The sequence below is a fragment of the Buceros rhinoceros genome, unplaced genomic scaffold (assembly GCF_000710305.1).
Source record: "Buceros rhinoceros silvestris isolate BGI_N320 unplaced genomic scaffold, ASM71030v1 scaffold17943, whole genome shotgun sequence".
NCBI classification, from domain to species: domain Eukaryota; kingdom Metazoa; phylum Chordata; class Aves; order Bucerotiformes; family Bucerotidae; genus Buceros; species Buceros rhinoceros.
Genome location: NW_010403278.1, coordinates 1 through 16,403, shown reverse-complemented (window position 1 = coordinate 16,403; position 16,403 = coordinate 1). Strand labels below are relative to the sequence as shown.

Sequence of the window (16,403 nt, the reverse complement as noted above, 5' to 3'; positions counted from 1 at the left end):
CGGGCCGGCCCGCCCGGCCGGGCGGAGGGGTGAGAGGAGCGGGACGGTGCTGGGCTGGGAGGAGGAGGGGGGAAAGGGAAGCGAGGAGAGGGCGGCGGTCTGCGCTGCCGCCTTCGCTCCTTCCCTCCGTCGGAGGAGGAGGGGAGGCTTTCGTGTGCCTCGTGGGAGGCTTCCTGCCTTGTTCCCCCGTGGCCAGAAAATCATAAATTTAGAGGGTGGGTTTTCTTTTGCCTTGAACCTCTTTGCTTTGTGTCCTAAAATGATTTGGGATCGAGGTTTCAGAAGTTTATTCTTTTCCCCTTCACCCTTTAAATGTTAGAAATGTGACAAAGACGGCGTGCAGATGTAATTCCTGCCTTTGTTTGGTAAGCATCCCACCTAAATAAATGATAGTGTCTTGTAAAAAAACTCAGTGTAATCTTAAGTAGGAGATGTGTTCTTGGTGATCACAGATCACGGGGTGCTCTTGCAAACAGCAGGACAACTGTGACCATAACCTGCTAGTAAGGGTCGACCAGAGCTCTGGAGATTTTTCCTAGAGAGTTAATTGAATGAGGTCAGTTCTTGGAGCTTGCTGGGAGCCCCTTCTGCAAAGTCTTGAAGCACCAAATGAGACACCATGCTTGAGGTTAGTGGTTTTTTTTTTTTAGGGGCTAAGGGAGTGCTGTCATTTAGTGGTTTGAAAGTGGCATCTTCTGTAATTAAGGAAGAAGGATGCATATGGTGGCTGCAGAGAACTTTAGACTGAACTTGTGAGTGCTTTCACTTTGGTTGTAGTCTGTTTGGATGTAGTGTGGTGTCTAGAAAGCTGCTTCCCATCGACTCCCGAATTTCAGAGATAGTTTTAGATTTTGGGATGAAATCTGTTATGTATTGTGTTTTGTTTTGGTGGAGTTTTTTGGGGGTTTTCTTTTGAGTGGTGGTTTGGCAGGAAAGTAGAGTTGGAGGGAGATTAGAGAGGTCTTCTAAGCTTTTATGAGAGTAAATGAAAAGCTAGAAGGACTCTGATATGCTCTTAGAAAAACAGAGTGGGTATTTTTCCCTCCCCTGTGCCCCTCTGGTGTAAGCAAGAAACTTCTTTGTTTGAATCTTGGAGTGAATAAAGAACTAATTGATTAGTTTACAGTAGATACTTAGTAAAGTAGTAGTAAGCAGATGCTTAATTAAATAGTAGTACTTAGTTAAAGCAGGGTGTTTTTAATGAGAATGTCAGAGCTTGTAGGGTTTGAGCACCTCACAGAATTAGAGATTTTTGAGGGAGCAACTTTGCTGGTAGAGAAAGGGGAAAGCTACTGTGACCTGAATCCATGCCGTCTTTTCTAGATCTCTCCCTCTTTTTAAAACTGTGTTTTGAGGCGGAAAGAAAAAAGCCAAAATGGGGCGGAGATCTACATCATCCACCAAGAGTGGGAAGTTTATGAACCCCACGGACCAGGCCCGTAAGTATCTTTAAAAGCTAAGCAGGTGGGAATTGGCTGGGGTGGGGGGTGTCGTAGAGAAGCAGAGAAAAAGGTTTCTCTGAGGATAAGATCCTCACTTTGTGAATCAGAACTGAGTTTCTCTAACTTGAAAAATATTATTTCATTTTGGGCTGGTGTAAAAACTTGCAAGAAGGCTACTTGCTTTTAGGCTGTTGCTTCTTCTGTTTACTTCTTAGTTTTTGCCGTAGTTATCAGTGTTCAGAGGTCTTTGAACTTAGCTGTTGGCTGAACTGAAAGCCGCTTTTCTGGGACATTGGTAGTCTGTCCAAGGCTAGAATTTGAGGAACGTGTCAAGTTTTGCAGGTGTTCTGGTTAGAGGAAGTAGTCGTCTAGCTGTTTTTTCCTTTTGGTAACATACTGGATAAAGAAACTCCAGACTTCCGCGGTGAATATGCTTTATTTCAGATGCATACTCAAAGCATACATAATTTTTTTAAGTGTTTTCGTTGTTGGCTCTATTTCAGCTTCTGAGCAGCAATCCTTTCGTGACCACACGCGTTGTCACCACACTGTGGCTTTTGCCGTCTATTGTTCTTCTTTGTACAGAAACACTCCTGCTTCTGGAGACAAAGACTGCTATATTTTATTTTCTTTCTGTATAACACACGTGAAATAGGTACCTATTTCATACTGTATTTCTCTGTCATTGGGAAGGTGAGTTAAACAGTTCCAGCCTTTGAGTGAACTGATGAGAAACAGCTCCAGTCTTGATGAAGGAAAGATTCTTCAAGGATTGATTGTCTCTTTCAAGTTGTTATTTTCTTTTTCTTTTTCCCTTCTCTCTAGGGAAGGAAGCTCGGAAAAGGGAACTAAAGAAGGTAAATAGAGATCAAGAACATTTACTTGGCATTCCCCATGTTGTGTTTGTGATTGTTATGGGCTATGGGTGATGAATCGCCTACAAATGTTTTGACTGGTATCTTAGATTCACTTTGGAAAATGCTGTCCAAGCAAACAGTTGAACAAAATACAGGCAGGAATCTTGTTTTGAGTAACTGTGTCTCATTATCCACTATTTCTTAATTAGTGATGATTACCACTTTTCAAAACATGATTGAAAGTACTTAGGAATTAGGGGGAAAAAAACCCTACTCACATACTTAGTGTGTTTTGCTGTACACCTTTTGTCAGTTGGTTATCTTGTTGATTGTTTGTCTTAACTGGAGTGAATGAATTATAGAAGCATTTTTAAATAGCAGGGTAGCGGAATTAAAATTCCCATCAGTTTTAATTACCTTTGCTGCTGATTTGTGCCATGGTTAGTATTTGCGGGGCATTTTGAGGTGTGGTTTTTTTTCTGCAGAGTGGGAATACTGAAAGGAGGGTATTTGGTACAAGGGTTCTATCCCTTAATCCTGTGACATTTTTCTGATCTCCTCAATTTCTGACCTTAGAACAAAAAGCAACGAATGATGGTACGAGCAGCTGTATTAAAGATGAAAGATCCAAAGCAGATTATCCGGGACATGGAAAAATTGGATGAGATGGGTGAGTAGAGGTGCCAACTGTTAGCGTTGAGCAGTGGTTTATGTAGATGCATAGCAGTTTTAAGGCATGACTGGGAATCTAAAATAGAGCAACCCTTTTTTCTTTCCTAGTAGAAGGGAGATTCTGTTGAATAATTGGGGCCTGATTATGAATTGATGTAGTGCTGTTGAAGCTGATTTCCCACCCTCCCCCAGGAATATGACTGACCTAAAGAATGAGGAGTGTGCATGGTAGTGACTTAAGAGTTGAAGGTGGGAATTATCGTAAGACTAAAGACTTCCTGAAATTAGGAATTGGAAGTTGTTTGCTTTGAAGTAATTTCATTCCTTGTAGTTGTGGAGTAGAGTAACTTGATAATTTTGGGCTTTTTTTGTGCTATTTTGGATTAGAGTTTAACCCAGTACAGCAGCCACAACTTAATGAAAAAGTGCTAAAGGATAAACGCAAAAAACTCCGTGAGACTTTTGAGCGTATTTTGCGGCTCTACGAGAAGGAGAATCCTGACATCTATAAAGAACTGCGCAAGTTAGAGGTGGAGTACGAGCAGAAGAGATCACAACTCAGCCAGTATTTTGATGCTGTCAAGGTAATGCTTGTTATATGTCAGTCTTGTAACTTTGGTAGTGTATATGCTTTGTCTGCTTTGTGTGACAGTTGCAAAGGAAGGGAACTTCCTAAGAGACCAGTATGTATGTTACGTGGTCCGTATTAAGTACTTACATTAATTTGCATAGTATCTCCAGTTACAGCATTTTGGTGAGGTCAGCGTGGGAGTTATCAAGTGTGTATTTGTCTCTGATACTGCGTCATTCAACAAGAAATTACAGGGGAAGGGCAAATTTATGCTGCAAAAAAACAATATCAGAATTTGTTTTCTGTATTAAAGAGAGAGAACAAGCCTGTGAGTGTGCAGTTGATGTTTCCGTTTATTCAGTGAGAATCCTTTGGCATTCCTTGTCAAAGGAACCTCTTTAATTCTTCTCTACCATACTGGAGAACATAATGTTGCCCAGATGCAAGTATCCGTAAGATTTTTCTTTTTCCCTTTGGAGTATGCAGCAGCCTGTGATTTGTGCCTTCTGGGTAATTGTGCCTGTATTTAAGTATCTGCAGCCTTTTTGATTTGGGGACTGAAGGTCTAAAGGGAGATTCAAACCTGACTGAAACACTAAAGCTTTTCATGGGTGCACTGCACGTGCTTTGTTATGTGTTGAAAAGTTTTACTGTTGACCTCTTTCCAAATGTCTTTCACGGACTGCTACGAGATAACATGCCCCAAGAAGAGGTGCCTTTGGCAAGTGGTGCCAGGCCCCATATGTTCTGTACTCTGAAAGGAGATGAGGTTGTGCAGTGGCTTCTGTGAGAGTAACCCATTCTCTCTTTTTTTCCCCCCTCCCCCCCCCCAGAATGCTCAGCATGTGGAAGTGGAAAGTATCCCCTTGCCAGATATGCCTCATGCTCCCTCTAACATCCTCATACAGGACATTCCCCTTCCAGGGGCCCAACCACCTTCTATCCTGAAGAAGACATCAGCCTATGGGTAAGAGAAAGGAAAAAACCAAAGAAACAAATCTTGAACAAAACCAAAAAACCCAAAACTTGGAGAGGAAGTAAAAAAAGGAACTCTCTTATTACTGGTGAGGAGCTAGGGGTAGAAGCGGAGGTAATGTAGACTAGGAGAAATCAGGAGTTCTGTGCAAGTGAATTGTACTTTTCTTAACCAAAGCCTTGCTTAATCTTTCCTTACTACTACAGGTACTTGTTTATATTACTTGGTTTACAAGTAATATACTAGGTATTCTAGCATATTGATAAAACTTAAAGCCCTGCAGCTTTGAACATAAATGTCCCTTAAATTGCCATGTATGTGTTCTTTTGTCATGCTAGTATATATTCAGTTTAAGCTCCTAGTTTTTGTGTTTCCCATTCTCTCTATTTGTTTCTGAGGAGTCTTCTGTTTTCAGTAACTTTGTGGCTACTTCATTTTGTTTCTGTGATAGGATTCAATACATTTTTTCAGTCTTCAGTTGCCTTCTGGGAAGCTTGGTTTTGTCTGATCTTCAGCAATCATGTATTTGTACGAGGCTGTAAACTCCTTGGGACAAATCTATACTTCATGAATTAGATGCCTTCTAAAAGAGAAGTATAGAATTCTATGTAAGCAATGAGAGGAGGTTAAAAATTCGATTGAGCTCATGTTTGGTGTTTTGTGTTCTTGTTTCTCATTTTCTTTCTTATATCCAGACCACCAGTTCGGTCCATTTCTGTTCTTCCTCCTCCTGGGCTTGGTGTTCCACGTTTACCTCCAGGCAGGAAGCCTCCTGGACCTCCTCCAGGGCCACCCCCACCTCAAGTCCTACAGATGTATGGCCGTAAAGTGGGTTTCACCTTGGAGATGGCTCCTCGAAGGCGAGAAGAGGACATTTCTTACAGTTCTGAAGCAGGTAAGGCCTTTCCTATTACTGTCTGGTGTTTTTTGCTTGATCCTTCTGTTTTGCTATGGATGGTACTGTCACAAGCGTAGTGTGCCCTAGACAAGGTGTTCTCTGGCAATATGAATGTTAATGCTGCTTGAAGGACTCTTCTTGTACCTCTGAGGTGCTTCTGGTATATTTCGTAATGCTTGTAATTTTGTTATCTGTTATGTTTTTTAATGGTAAAACTTCTAATTACAGTTTTCAGGTACTTGTTGTTTCCTTATGTTGCACAGTTGGGATTTTTTCCCATGTAGTCTTAACAAGGCTGAAACACTGCATGTATTATGCCTTTAAAAAAAACAAACCAAACCTGTCAGGACACCCTCCAGATTTCTCTGAGAAGTCTTCCCTTCAAAAAACAAACAAAACCCAAACAAACTTTCAAAAAAAACCCCAAAAATTGAAGCCTGGATATTGATTTGGTAGGAGAACCTAGGTCCTCCTTTTTAATACAGTTAATGTATCATAACAAACTTTAGTGAATGGGTAGATCAGCTTTATTGCATGCCAGAAAGCATTGAAGTGTTTCAATAATGGATGGTTACTCTACAGAAATGAACTAATGAGTTGTAGGTAGGAGTTACCTTCACTTGTTTGCTGTGCAAATTAACCAGCTGGTTAAAAGGAAATCTAATAAAAACAGACTCTCCAAAATAATCTTCTACATGCTGAAGAGTTTTCAATATGTCCGTGCTGTAGCTAGGGGGATTTTTCTAACTGTAGATGTACAAAACATTCTTTCACACCAGTGTATTTGGAATTTATGTATTTTCTGATACTTTGCTTCCTGCAGGACAGCGAGGGCACGATGACGATATGTCCAGTACCAGTGAAGATGAAGGTTATCCTGAGGATATGGATCAAGACAAGCATGATGAGAGTAGCGATGATAGTGACAGCGATAGGTCAGATGCAGACAGTGAAGGCGAGGATTTCCTGCATCGGGATAATGACAAGGAGAGGGAAGGTGGCGAAGAAAAGAAATCAGGTACGATAGGAAGTTAGGGATTTAATTCTTCTTCCAAAAGAGGAACACTACTTGACAGGGTGTGTGTCTGTTTTCCTGACTGGGAGGGAAAATAATTTGTTCAGCCAGCTAACTTTGTTCTAACTCACCTAATTTCCAGCTGGAATAACTTTTATTACTAAACAGATCGGAAGGACACTATCTGGAAGTGAAGCATCTTTTTCAGATGGACCTGTTTTCTTAACAGTGGAGTTGTCTTAGTAGGGTTGCAAGCCATTTTTCATCCAAAATGTTGAATTGGCAGGGTGCCCTACAAAAATTAAACCTCAGTGTAAAATGCACTCAGTCTTCAGTGACTTGAACAATTAAGACAACTAAAGTTCATACTGCTAATGCTTTTGGATAGTAGTTTTTTTTTCTTGATTGCTTTGGGGAGGCCAATTGATAGAGAATACTGAGTAATCAAAACTTCAAATAATCAGTCATGCCCATGTTAACTCTTATGTAAGGATCATTGAAATGTTGGAGTGATTACATTATCCATACCAGGTAGAAGACTTAAATCGATCTGATTGCTATTATTTTCTTCCCACCACCCTTGTCTGTGCTTTGCCTTCCCCAGGTCATAGTGTACGGTTTGCAGACATGCCTGGGAAGTCACGAAAAAAGAAAAAGAACATGAAAGAACTGACTCCGCTTCAGGCCATGATGTTACGAATGGCAGGTGAGTGAGATGGATGTATCAAGTGGGGTTAATGCCGTTAAGCTTACCAGTAAAACCTTTGTTTGCACAGTTTTTTTTATAGAGTAAATATTTTACTGTCATAGTGTAAGATCTGCTAGGAGTATAAGCTGTGGGGTATTTGGATTTTTCTAAATTATTTTAAGTCTGGTGCTGTGTGTGCGTGGTGCATAGCAGAGCTGAAGTTATAGTAGCAACTTACGAGGTCTTTTTGATGTACTGGGATTTTTTTCCTTGTAAATTTTATCTTGGTTAACTTTTAAACAATTGCTCAAGTGAAATACAAACTTCTTAGTGAAAAAGTAAGAGTGATGTTGTCTATGAGCTCAGGTTGTAACCTGTAAGGATTCGTACTCCCATAAACTATCCTTTTGCAGAAATGTTAACCAACAGACTGCAGATTTTTTTGTTTTTTCTTTGTTTTTTCTTTATTTTAGACACTGCAGTATCATTCAAAGGCACTAGAGTTTCTTGGATGTGGGGATTATGTTTATTTTGACATTTGTCGTTGTCCCCATTCTCCCCACAAACCATAGATCAAATAGTTTTCCTTCGGGTTGGTAGTAGAAGTTTCAGCTCCCACAGGAACACATAGCTCTTGGTGGCAGAGCTCTATCTAGAACTGCAATTTAAATTTTTTTTTTATTTTCTGTTTAGCAATAAGATGTGGGTCAGTTTTCTTTCCTTTGGAGTAAGGTTTATCCTTTTGTTTTGTGTGCTCAAGGTTCTCTGGTGATAATAAAGGTAGACTGCTTGTGGACTGATTTTATAAGTATGACTCCATTTGCAGGTCAGGAAATTCCAGAAGAAGGGAGAGAAGTGGAGGAATATTCAGAAGAGGAGGAGGAGGAGGAAGAGGACTCGGAGTCTGAAGAGACATCACAACAACAGCAGCAGCAGCAACAACAACTCAGTGAGGAAGCACTTCCAGAGACCGGGTCATCTACTGCAACTTCCCAGGCACAACAGCAGCAACAGACTCAACAGCCTGTTCCTCCAACTCAGATACAGGCACCTCCTATGCCTGGGCCACCTCCATTAGGACCACCTCCGGCCCCTCCACTGAGGCCCCCAGGCCCACCCACCGGCCTTCCTCCTGGCCCTCCACCAGGTGAATGCTTGATTTACTCAGGTTTGAAGGACAAAGGTTCTCGATACTACAGGCAGGGTATCAGGTTGGGAGTTTTGAAGCTGCAGAATGTGTTGCAGGTGGGGTACAGGGGCCCGGTCTGGTACTTGATGAGACCTGTGGGAGTGTCAAGTGTACTTGATGAGACCAGTACACTCTCGTTGCTGTACTGTGCTTTCGAGGCATCAGGCCCTTGTAGCTGTACTCAGCCTGATGGGCACTGGCTTGTTCATTAACACTAACACTGACAGGCAGCACTGGAGCCGGTGTTGGAGTCTGAAGAACAAGGCCTGGAGCAATATGCCTTTCCAGTGTTTGGTATTGTTTTCTTGTGGTGTTCCCCTCACACCCTACCCCGAACAAGACATCTAAAGAGGTTTGGGAGCCATTACCTAGTTACAGGCTTTGATGTTTTCTGTGCTTTTGGTGTGTGTGATGGGTTGTTTTTTTTTTTTTTTAACAAGCTGTGATGTGAAGATGGCTGCCGTTTTGCCACCTGAATGTATTTCAGCCTTGTTGGGGAAGAAAACTATACTCAGATGAAATAAGTACTGAATTTTAATTTCTGTCAGTATTAGAATGCCTCAAGACTATTGGCAATGGGGCCAAGCAATAACAGTTTCTTACAGCGTATGGGTTTTTTGAAGGCAAACACTCTTTTATTTCGAGGAAGACAGCAGTTTATTTTCTGTTAGTAGGATTACTATAGCTGAATTGGTTAACAGTAAAGCTGTTTTGTAATTAAAGTGTATACATCTCTTCAGTTCTTACACTTAAATTACAAAGATCAATAGTTAGACTGTAGTGAGGAGCAATATATTCTATGATTTGAATGTGTTTTTATTCTATATGGGTACATTAACACATTAATAAAGTGATTTTTTTTTTTTTTTTTTTCTCCCAAGGGGAGCTGGGGGGCAGACCAAAGCTCTTTTCAATGTCTTCCCCACAGTTTACTTCTGATATCCCCTAGAAGGGAACTCAAAACAGTTAATTTCAGCAGAACAAAACTACTTTCTTCTCGGGACAGAAGGGCAATCCAATGCCACAGTGAAACATGCTTCCACTGTTTAAATTTAAACTGCAGCTCAGTGGCTGGTCTCCACTCTTTGTTTCTAAAACAGTTAATTTCAGCAGAACAAAACTACTTTCTTCTCGGGACAGAAGGGCAATCCAATGCCACAGTGAAACATGCTTCCACTGTTTAAATTTAAACTGCAGCTCAGTGGCTGTTCTCTATTACTGTTTCATTACATGGGGAAGAGCCCTTTTTACAAGTGAGACAAGATACTTGACTATTATGAAGAAACTTTCCTCCAAGTCTAAAAACTGCTGCCTCTTTCTGAGGTTTTGTTTTTCAGGAGATTGTTTATTCTGGCAGCTGTCTGGCATTAGAACAGCTTTCAAGTTCCTATTGAGGATCTTTAGTATTAGGTGATGGGATAGTTTTGGGTTTTCTTAATCATAAACTGAATTTCTCTTCATTTGTGTGCATGCTTTCAGGGGCTCCTCCGTTCCTGAGACCTCCTGGCTTACCAGGACTGCGTGGGCCTTTACCTCGACTTCTGCCACCAGGCCCTCCGCCTGGGCGACCGCCTGGCCCTCCCCCAGGCCCCCCACCAGGTCTGCCCCCAGGTCCTCCTCCACGTGGGCCGCCTCCTCGCCTGCCCCCTCCTGCCCCACCAGGTAAAGTGCCCTGTTTGCCTCAGCACCAGGTCTGTCTCTCTATTTTCCCAGTTTTTGCTGCGGTGAACAGGCCAGGAGGTGTAAGCAGTTACTAGTTTGCCTTTGTTCTGTCTGTGTGGCTGCATTGTGCTGTATCTTTTTCTGTGTAATAACAAGTAATTATGTACTGCTCTGTATAGTTTGCTAGCAACAGATCTGTTCTCAGAAAGGGAATTTCAGAGGTTAGAATTCTGCTGGACTGTTTCTGAATAACCCCAGGGTACTATATTGGTGCTCCACTTAACGAGTTGGAGATAGAAGTATTTTTTTTTCTGCATGGTCATACATTTCAGACACCTCTGAAATTCCAGTGGAATGGATCATCAAGAAATTTTATTTTCAGACTGTAACTTCAAAATTTGAAAAGGAACAATGCACAGGCTCCTGTAGGTTTCAAAGTCTGAGGATCAACACTATATTCAACTCAGCATTTGATGGAGAGTTGAAAACATTTTTTAATTTTTAAATTTCTTAAAAAGACAGTGCTGCTGCATCTTTTGTTTTGTTTTTCCTTCTTGGCTTTTTGAGCTTGTACACTTTTGAGCAAAGACTTTAATCCCAGGTATGGAGTCATCTTATGCTTTGCTTTTCTTCTTACAGGTATCCCTCCCCCTCGCCCAGGCATGTTACGACCACCTCTGGTGCCACCATTAGGACCTGCTCCACCTGGGCTCTTCCCACCGGCTCCCATTCCAAATCCTGGGGTACTGAGTGCACCACCCAGCTTGATACAGCGCCCCAAGGCGGATGACACCAGTGCGGCCACCATTGAGAAGAAAGCTACGGCCACTATCAGTGCCAAGCCGCAGATCACTAATCCCAAGGCAGAGATCACTCGCTTTGTGCCCACTGCCTTGCGAGTGCGCCGGGAGAATAAAGGGGCTTCAGCTGCTTCCCAGAGAAAACAGGATGATGAGCCTGCTCTCCCGTTAACCAAAGCTGCCCCTAAGGCTGGATCATCTGCTCCTATCTCTGTACAGACAAAGGATGATGTGTATGAAGCCTTCATGAAGGAAATGGAAGGTCTCCTCTGACCTGTCATAGTCCTAGTCAGCTTTCCTGCTCCTCAGAACACAGATCAGACCGCTGCAGACAGTGGAGAGGGAAAGGTCCTCCTGCAAGCAATGGAAGGGCTCACATGACAGGGAGTAGTTACCTATCCACAGGCTGACTAGCTGGTATGCTCTGAATAGACACCGCTGCAGACAAGGTGTGCCTGAGGACTTCCTTTCAGAGTTAGCATGTCCACTCGGTGGAAGGAAATTATGGTAAAGAACACAATGTTGCTTCCATTGACTCCTCCCCCTTCTCTGGGGGGAGATAGTGGTACTCAGGGGGAGGGGCTGTGGGAGCAGGGCATGACTGCACTCTGCCTGAATCCTCATACACTCTGAATGCTCTGGTGAGGGTAGTGGAACAGGTTTTTAAGGAGCCAGAAAAGTGTTAGCAGCATTTCATACACAGATAGTTGTCCTGGGTTTATTTTCTGTACTATTCTTTTCTGTAAATATTTTATAATCCTGTTTTTTAGTTGCAGTGAGGTTGATCAATCATCTTTCTTCCAGGGTAGTCAGGGAGGTAATTTGTCGCTTATACTGTACACTGGAATTTTGCACCCTCTCCCCTTTATGGTCATCTTGATGGCTCTTCATCAGCTGGGGAAACTTCATTTTGTCTTGTGAAAGACAATAAATGTTCAGTGTATGAAAATGCTGGTTTCCTTGTGTTTTGTCTAAAACTAGCACCTAAGGGGAAGGTTCTTTGTTGCCCTTAGTGGGAAGATGGAGGTATTTTGAGTCTCAGAAAAGCAAAGCAGTAACTACATTATAAATAATACATACTTTTTAAAAAAGCTAAAGTCCTGCTATATTCTTGTTTTTAAGATCCTAAACATCGCTTTCAACCTTTGTTGGTAGCTAGTAGAAACGTAAGTCCTGAAGTACTACTAAGTATTACAAAACTATTTCTATACTCTTAGCGAAGGGCTAACTTCCTGTGAAGCCTCAAATACCGCTGGATGCATCTTGGAACAGGCTACCTTAAAACTGTCAAACAATTCTAATTCTGAGAGCTTGACAGATAACTGTACTGGTCACAAAATCTCTGATTTCAAATTCTATTAGTGCTTTTAAAGGTACAGATTTTTTTAAAATAAATTATTTCTAAGTTCAAGAATTATTTTTCTATTTTGGCAGGAGTATTGTTTTAGCTTCATGTGCTGTGCTGGCAGCCAAATATTCCAATAATAACCCTGACCACAGAAGAAACAAATCTTTATTTGAAATGGGCTGCAAAATCTCTTGGGATCTTGTACACAAATTGATTCTAAGACCAGTGGGATCTGTTGTTGCCAATAGGTCTCTCCAAAATGAGCTGCTGCTTCATATTTCAGTATTTCAAACTTGCAAAGCTTTGTCAGGAATGCTGAATTTGAGCACAGGACCCAATACTAGTAGTTAGCTATTTATGTTGGTGTCTTCAGCCTTAAAATAAGCGTGAGTTGGTGTAAAAGTATGATACAGCCTAAAAGAGATTGAGAAAACTCATCCCTGTCAAAGAGCTTTGTGGTGTCTTAGTGATTTTTAAGTCTTGTAGTTGATGTATCAGTTTCTAGGTGAATATATCCACACTTGTGGGGTTTTAGTTTTTTAAAAGAGTTTCTGTTAAGCTGCCAGACTAGTAGATATCAAACAATACCTTTACTTGTCTATAAGCCTCAGATTTACCTGGATACTCAATATTTTGAGGTTAATTCTGTTTTAAGGAGACAAAATTATTATCTACCCAAACTTATACTTGAAAATTTTGATTCTTTTTTCACAAATTCTGGATACAATTAGGTTAGTACAACAGTTATCTTCCTGGCTCAGGAGTTAATTACAGTTGTGTCAGTAGTATCTTAAATCTTTTTTTTGTTATGTTTGTGGAATATCCTCTTTACATTTTAGCTTTTAAAAAAAATGCATTTTTGTCTTATGTGAAATGTGTGAATGGTGATTTTTTTTTTTTTTTTTTTTTTTTTTTTTTTTTTTTTTTTTTTTTTTTTTTTTTTTTTTTTTTTTTTTTTTTTTTTTTTTTTTTTTTTTTTTGTTATTTTTTTTTTTTTTTTTTTTTTTTTTTCCGGGGGGCGTGAGGGGAAGTAAGGGGTTGTTGGTGGGAAGGGGCATCATTGTGACACCTCTGACTTGGTATTGACCCTCCCTCGCAGGAAGCAGCCTGAGGAGAAGAGGATCTATGTTCCTGAATAAGAATTGACCTCCCCAACATTTTAAGGTTGAGAAAATCTCCCTGCCACTCCTGTGAATTACATCGACAATCTGCAGGAGATTCATTCTACTTCTCCACTGCAGTCTGATTTTTAATCCTTTTTTTAATGTTCCATTTGCCACATTCTCACATAGGTGAGGCAGCTTTTCTTCCTTTGGGACAGAGTGAACGCTTGCCTCTTGCTGCACCTATCCTCTCCAGACCGAGGTGAAAGGATTTGAATTTGCTACATGTCTAATACACAAGACTGTACATAAGTGACCATAAAGGTCACTTCATCACCCTGTCTGGGGTGAAGGGGGATGGTGTAAAGAAGGTAGCTAGATGCTTACAACTGATAGACTACTAAGATGGCCTTGGGGAGTGGGATGTGTGGAAGCGGGAGGTGAGGCAGAGAGTACTGGAATGGGCCACAGGGAAGAGCTGGATCTGATAATTCAAATCATGCAGGAACTGAAAGGTGGGCTTTTTTCTGGGAAGAGTCTAAGGCCAGGGTGCCTCCTGTCTCATGTAGCTCTCATACATAAAGCTACTTACATTCTGTTACGGATTTGTTTTTGGAGAAACATGGTGGATGGCTGGGACTGCGTGTAGAAACTGGCTGCACGGGGGATTGGTCATTCATCTGGTTGACCAGCACTGTTGTTTGTCCCCTGTTTAATATAGGGGATACTTTTCCTTCCTTGCCTCTAATACAGTTCCAAGTAGGAAAAGCACAAAGTTTTAACTCTTCCTGTTGCTTTTTAGCAATAGGACCTGTGGATATCCTGACTTTGGTCCATGCACTCGGGCAAATATCTGGCTCTTCCATAGCCACACAAATGATGGGCCATGGCAGAAACAGCAAATCAAGCTTTTCTCTTCCAGCATGAGAAATTGGATTGGAAAGCTAAACCAGCAATGCTTCCATCAGCTAGGTGAATGTTTCCCTTTATTCTCGTGTTATCTTTGGCCTCTAGTACTGACTGATGCAGAATCCTTAAAGAACAGATCAATGAAACTTGCTTTGGCTAGACATGTACTGAATTACATAGGCACAACATTTTTATACTGCTATCAAGATAAGATAGAGATTCTAGAGAGTATTTTCCTGTTGTGTCTCACCTCCCTGACATTGGTCAAGGGATTGAGAAAGTGTGTGAAATATGTCTATATATATCTATCATACTCTTAATTTATTGAAAGAGAATTGAATCGTTTAGTATTTAAATAGAAATTTTTTTTAGAAAAGGGAGAGAAGAGCACAGCAGAAAGCTTGTGGCATATTCAAGAGCAGTCTGTGTTTCATCTCAGTCTGTGGAAACAATTATGTATTTACCTTATGATGGCACGGGTCACAGGCACAAACCTTTACAACTCCAGGACTGATGTTCCTGGTGCTGAAAAATTGGTAACATAAACCCAGGCCAATTTGTCCTCATTTTGTATTGGGGCCAGGCAGAGCTTTGGGATTCTTCTTGATGCTACCACCTCCATCTTGTGGTCACTTTTTTTATCTGTGGCTCTCAGCACTGATCACAGAAGAAAAAAAAAAAGATCACGGGTAGGAAGAGGGCCAGGAAGGGAGTGAGCTACAGAGAAGCTGTGTGATTTGCCCAATGCATCATTGAAGATGAGTGACTGCATAAAGATGTAGAATAGAAAAAGACTCACGAGATTACTTAATTTGGCATAATCCATTGAATCACACCACTGAGGAAAGATGCTTCCTGTTACTGCACCTTCAGAACAGGGAGCTGATCTTAGTTACCCAGAAATAAACAAGTTGTGACAGTACTCTGGGGGTGTTATGACATTCTTTTTGTTTTGCCTTGTTCATAATCAGCCTGCCATGACTGGGATACAGCAAACAGTTTAGATCAGAGTTTTTATTATTGTACCATCTGGAAAGAAAAGGATGTGGTTCTCTCTTGATCTCTGAGTTGCAGAGTTTAGATTAAATGTTGTCTTTTTTTTGTTGTTGTTTGGGTTTTTTTGGTAGGCTGGTGTGAATCATGTCTTTGTTTTTCCCTTGACTATAGCAGTACTAGTATCCAGGCTAAGCAGCATCATCTGACTTACACACTGCTCACTTCACAGTAATTTCATAATATCCATATCATGGGATCTGGGGTGCATTACAAAGAACAACCACAAGTTAGAGTAAAAAACATCAAGGAATGAAGATTAGAATTTAAAAAAAACACCTGGAACTAGGATTTATGGAAATCAGAGCAGAACTCGCTGCTGTAGGGAATATGGAGGACGTATTGTAACACTGGGACAGCAGAAAGTTGTGGCTAAGTTCAGGCTGCAAGCTCCCTTATTGCTTTAGCTAAGAACAGTGCCTGCCCTTGCTCAGAACGTGTGGAAGAATGAGAAAGAGGTCAGGGAATAAAGACAGACAATAGGTAATTAGAGCAAAGGAGGAAAAATGGAGAGGAATCTCCTAATGAGCCAGGGCCAGACTATACTACATGTTCCGAATCTTGAAGACATCACTTCAGTTTACTGCTTCGGTGAAATACTCTCCAGTTTTAGTAAAAGTGTGACAGCTTGACTTCTAATGCTCTGCAGAATAGCCTTCTAAATAACACCATATTAGTTTGATTACAGCAATATTGGAGTGATTACACTAATATTTGAATAATTTGTCTCCAGAATCAGAGAAATTTCCCATGTTACATGTACCTGCTTAGTTTCTAAATGTATCAGTAGTGCTGGGTTACAAATGTGCCTGCCAAAAGGAACGTTTCTATTTTGTAATAATAATAGTAACAATAAGTATAACAAAATGCTACCGCAAATACTACTAATACTTCTTCTGAAAAGTAATCCTATAGTCCAGTTTCCGAGGTTCTAAATACAGGATGATTTCTAAAACAACGGTGATGGTCCCCTTCCTGGCAGGCAACCGCCTGCCCTTGCTCACCTCAGGCAGAGGGGAACGTTTCCTTATAAACCGGCCTTCTGGAGCGCGTCCCGAGGGGCAGCAGCTCTCGGTCCAAGCTACTACCGGAGCGTAGAGGGCGGAGGGGTGGGTGGGGAGGTGGGTTGGACCGCACGCCGCGGCGCCGGGAGCGCCCAGTGCGCCCCGTTCCTCCCCTACCTCTTCGCCTGCTGGCGGGCGGGGGCAGCGCGGCGGGTA

At 41.5% G+C, this 16,403-nt stretch overlaps 1 protein-coding gene across 1 annotated transcript; it reads left to right on the top strand.

Annotated features, from left to right (window-relative positions):
* Positions 1-1,325: 1,325 nt before the first annotated feature.
* WBP11 (WW domain binding protein 11) lies at positions 1,326-11,346 on the top strand. Its single transcript, XM_010132965.1, has 11 exons — positions 1,326-1,439; positions 2,268-2,299; positions 2,876-2,969; positions 3,359-3,555; positions 4,376-4,509; positions 5,214-5,413; positions 6,240-6,434; positions 7,036-7,137; positions 7,946-8,266; positions 9,788-9,970; positions 10,610-11,346. Exons 1-11 carry the CDS (start codon positions 1,376-1,378, stop codon positions 11,041-11,043), a joined length of 1,956 nt encoding a protein of 651 aa, XP_010131267.1. The 5' UTR covers positions 1,326-1,375; the 3' UTR covers positions 11,044-11,346.
* The last annotated feature ends 5,057 nt before the right edge of the window (positions 11,347-16,403 follow it).

Bases quoted from the DNA above. Each gene is read 5' to 3' on its own strand.
- WBP11 (XM_010132965.1), top strand. From the start codon at position 1,376: ATGGGGCGGAGATCTACATCATCCACCAAGAGTGGGAAGTTTATGAAC. The intron at 6,435-7,035 runs GTACGATAGGAA...TGCCTTCCCCAG, and splicing joins TGGCGAAGAAAAGAAATCAG to GTCATAGTGTACGGTTTGCA. The intron at 8,267-9,787 runs GTGAATGCTTGA...GCATGCTTTCAG, and splicing joins TCCTCCTGGCCCTCCACCAG to GGGCTCCTCCGTTCCTGAGA.